The 3,526-nt window shown below is 55.7% G+C and overlaps 1 protein-coding gene across 1 annotated transcript; it reads right to left on the bottom strand.

Annotated features, from left to right (window-relative positions):
- Nucleotides 1-293: 293 nt before the first annotated feature.
- Nucleotides 294-2,856, bottom strand: LOC138355952 (neurofilament heavy polypeptide-like). The gene is made up of 2 exons (XM_069311490.1): nt 1,334-2,856; nt 294-1,260 (listed from the first exon to the last, which is right to left on the bottom strand). The coding sequence occupies exons 1-2, from the start codon at nt 2,854-2,856 to the stop codon at nt 294-296; spliced, it is 2,490 nt and encodes an 829-aa protein (XP_069167591.1).
- Between the last annotated feature and the right edge of the window lie 670 nt (nt 2,857-3,526).

The raw sequence follows: 3,526 nt of genomic DNA, 5'->3' as shown, positions 1-3,526 counted from the left end.
CAGGTGTCAGACTTGGGGCTTCTGGTGTCAGACTTGGGGCTTCTGGCGTCAGACTTGGGGCTTCTGGTGTCAGACTTGGGGCTTCTGGTGTCAGACTTGGGGCTTCAGGTGTCAGACTTGGGGCTTCTGGTGTCAGACTTGGGGCTTCTGGTGTCAGACTTGGGGCTTCTGGTGTCAGACTTGGGGCTTCAGGTGTCAGACTTGGGGCTTCAGGTGTCAGACTTGGGGCTTCTGGTGTCAGACTTGGGGCTTCTGGCGTCAGACTTGGGGCTTCTGGTGTCAGACTTGGGGCTTCAGGTGTCAGACTTGGGGCTTCTGGTGTCAGACTTGGGGCTTCTGGCGTCAGACTTGGGGCTTCTGGTGTCAGACTTGAGGCTTCTGGCGTCAGACTTGGGGCTTCTGGTGTCAGACTTGAGGCTTCTGGCGTCAGACTTAGGGCTTCTGGCGTCAGACTTGAGGCTTCTGGTGTCAGACTTGAGGCTTCTGGCGTCAGACTTGAGGCTTCTGGTGTCAGACTTGAGGCTTCTGGCGTCAGACTTGAGGCTTCTGGCGTCAGACTTGAGGCTTCTGGCGTCAGACTTGGGGCTTCTGGCGTCAGACTTGAGGCTTCTGGCGTCAGACTTGGGGCTTCTGGTGTCAGACTTGAGGCTTCTGGCGTCAGACTTGACGCTTCTGGCGTCAGACTTGACGCTTCTGGCGTCAGACTTGAGGCTTCTGGCGTCAGACTTGAGGCTTCTGGACTCAGACTTGAGGCTTCTGGCGTCAGACTTGAGGCTTCTGGCGTCAGACTTGGGGCTTCTGGCGTCAGACTTGGGGCTTCTGGCGTCAGACTTGAGGCTTCTGGCGACAGACTTGAGGCTTCTGGCGTCAGACTTGGGGCTTCTGGTGTCAGACTTGAGGCTTCTGGCGTCAGACTTGACGCTTCTGGCGTCAGACTTGACGCTTCTGGCGTCAGACTTGAGGCTTCTGGCGTCAGACTTGAGGCTTCTGGACTCAGACTTGAGGCTTCTGGCGTCAGACTTGAGGCTTCTGGCGTCAGACTTGGGGCTTCTGGCGTCAGACTTGGGGCTTCTGGCGTCAGACTTGAGGCTTCTGGCGTCAGACTTGAGGCTTCTGGCGTCAGACTTGAGGCTTCTGGCGTCAGACTTGAGGCTTCTGGCGTCAGACTTGAGGCTTCTGGACTCAGACTTGAGACTTCTGGCGTCAGACTTGAGGCTTCTGGCGTCAGACTTGAGGCTTCTGGCGTCAGACTTGGGGCTTCTGGCGCAGGCTTGCGGCTTCTGGTGTCAGACTTGGGGCTTCTGGCGTCAGACTTGGGGTTCTGGTGTCAGACTTGGGCCTTCTGGCGTCAGATTTGGGGCTTCTGGCGTCAGACTTGGAGCTTCTGGCGTCAGACTTGGGGCTTCTGGTCTCAGACTTGGAGCTTCTGGCGTCAGACTTGGAGCTTCTGGCGCCAGACTTGGAGCTTCTGGCGTCAGACTTGGGGCTTCTGGCGTCAGACTTGGGGCTTCTGGCGTCAGACTTGGGGCTTCTGGCGTCAGACTTGGGGCTTCTGGCGTCAGACTTGGGGCTTTTGGCGTCAGACTTGGGGCTTCTGCCGTAAGACTTGGGGCTTCTGGCATCAGACTTAGGGCTTCTGGCATCAGACTTGGGGCTTCTGGCATCAGACTTAGGGCTTCTGGCATCAGATCTGGGGCTTCTGGCGTCAGACTTGGGGCTTCTGGCATCAGACTTAGGGCTTCTGGCATCAGACTTGGGGCTTCTGGCATCAGACTTAGGGCTTCTGGCATCAGACTTGGGGCTTCTGGCGTCAGACTTGGGGCTTCTGGCATCAGACTTGGGGCTTCTGGCATCAGACTTGGGGCTTCTGGCATCAGACTTAGGGCTTCTGGCATCAGACTTGGGGCTTCTGGCATCAGACGTAGGGCTTCTGGCATCAGACTTGGGGCTTCTGGCATCAGACTTAGGGCTTCTGGCATCAGACTTGGGGCTTCTGGCATCAGACTTGGGGCTTCTGGCATCAGACTTAGGGCTTCTGGCATCAGACTTGGGGCTTCTGGCGTCAGACTTGGGGCTTCTGGCATCAGACTTGGGGCTTCTGGCATCAGACTTGGGGCTTCTGGCATCAGACTTGGGGCTTCTGGCATCAGACTTGGGGCTTCTGGCATCAGACTTGGGGCTTCTAGCATCAGGCTTGGGGCTTCTGGCGTCAGACTTGGGGCTTCTGGCATCAGACTTGGGGCTTCTGGCATCAGACTTGGGGCTTCTGGCATCAGACTTGGGGCTTCTGGCATCAGACTTGGGGCTTCTGGCGTCAGACTTTTGGCTTCTGGCATCAGACTTGGGGCTTCTGGCATCAGACTTGGGGCTTCTGGCGTCACACTTGGGGCTTCTGGCATCAGACTTGGGGCTTCTGGCATCAGACGTAGGGCTTCTGGCATCAGACTTGGGGCTTCTGGCATCAGACTTAGGGCTACTGGCATCAGACTTGGCGCTTCTGGCATCAGACTTAGGGCTACTGGCATCAGACTTGGCGCTTCTGGCATCAGACTTAGGGCTTCTGGCATCAGACTTGGGGCTTCTGGCATCAGACTTAGGGCTTCTGGCATTAGACTTGGGGCTTCTGGCATCAGACGTAGGGCTTCTGGCATCAGACTTGGGGCTTCTGGCATCAGACTTGGGGCTTCTGGCATCAGACTTGGGGCTTCTGGCATCAGACTTAGGGCTTCTGGCGTCAGACCCCACTTGAAATATTGCATTGGATCTCATCTCGTTTAGTTTTGTTTCCACTATGTCAATTATATCGGGGTCCGTTTCACTAAAATTTCTTTTATTTCCTTTGCTTTGTAACTCCATCAGCATTTGTGTGCGATACGTTTAAGCTCTTCTTGTCCGCAATGTTTTCAGAATTCTCAAGAGCCTTCCTATCTATGTGTTGTTACTGGTGTAGGTTGTAACTGAGCGTCGGATGAAGTGCTGATTGTGATGAGTCGTTTTGAAGTTGGACGAGACGCAGGCCTCGGGTGGTTGTCTTGAGATGATTTCGGGGCTTAAGTGTCCCCGCGGCCCGGTCCTCGATCAGGCCTCCACCCCCAGGAAGCAGCCCGTGACAGCTGACTAACTCCCAGGTACCTATTTTACTGCTAGGTAATAGGGGCATACGGTGAAAGAAACTCTGCCCATTGTTTCTCGTCGGCGCCTGGGATCGAACCCAGGACCACAGGATCACAAGTCCAGCGTGCTGTCCGCTCGGCCGACCGGCTCCCTTGTGAGAAGCTAAGAAAAACAATCTTTGTCGCGGTGTTAGCTAGACGGCACTTTTGTCACCCCCTCTACTACCCTACCTTTACCACCCTTATCTCTTATCCCCCACACCCCCACACCCTCTTCCCCTCCCCTCGTCACCCTGGGGAACTGGGCTTTGATGAAACAGGTTCAGATATCATCGCTAGGAGACTGCCTCTCACTTCGGGGAAGCTGATATTGTGTATATCCCCAGTGTGTTGAACAGTCTCGGGCCTCTGAT

This window comes from Procambarus clarkii, chromosome 6, assembly GCF_040958095.1.
Source record: "Procambarus clarkii isolate CNS0578487 chromosome 6, FALCON_Pclarkii_2.0, whole genome shotgun sequence".
NCBI lineage: Eukaryota > Metazoa > Arthropoda > Malacostraca > Decapoda > Cambaridae > Procambarus > Procambarus clarkii.
This window is presented reverse-complemented; position numbering and strand designations above follow the sequence as displayed.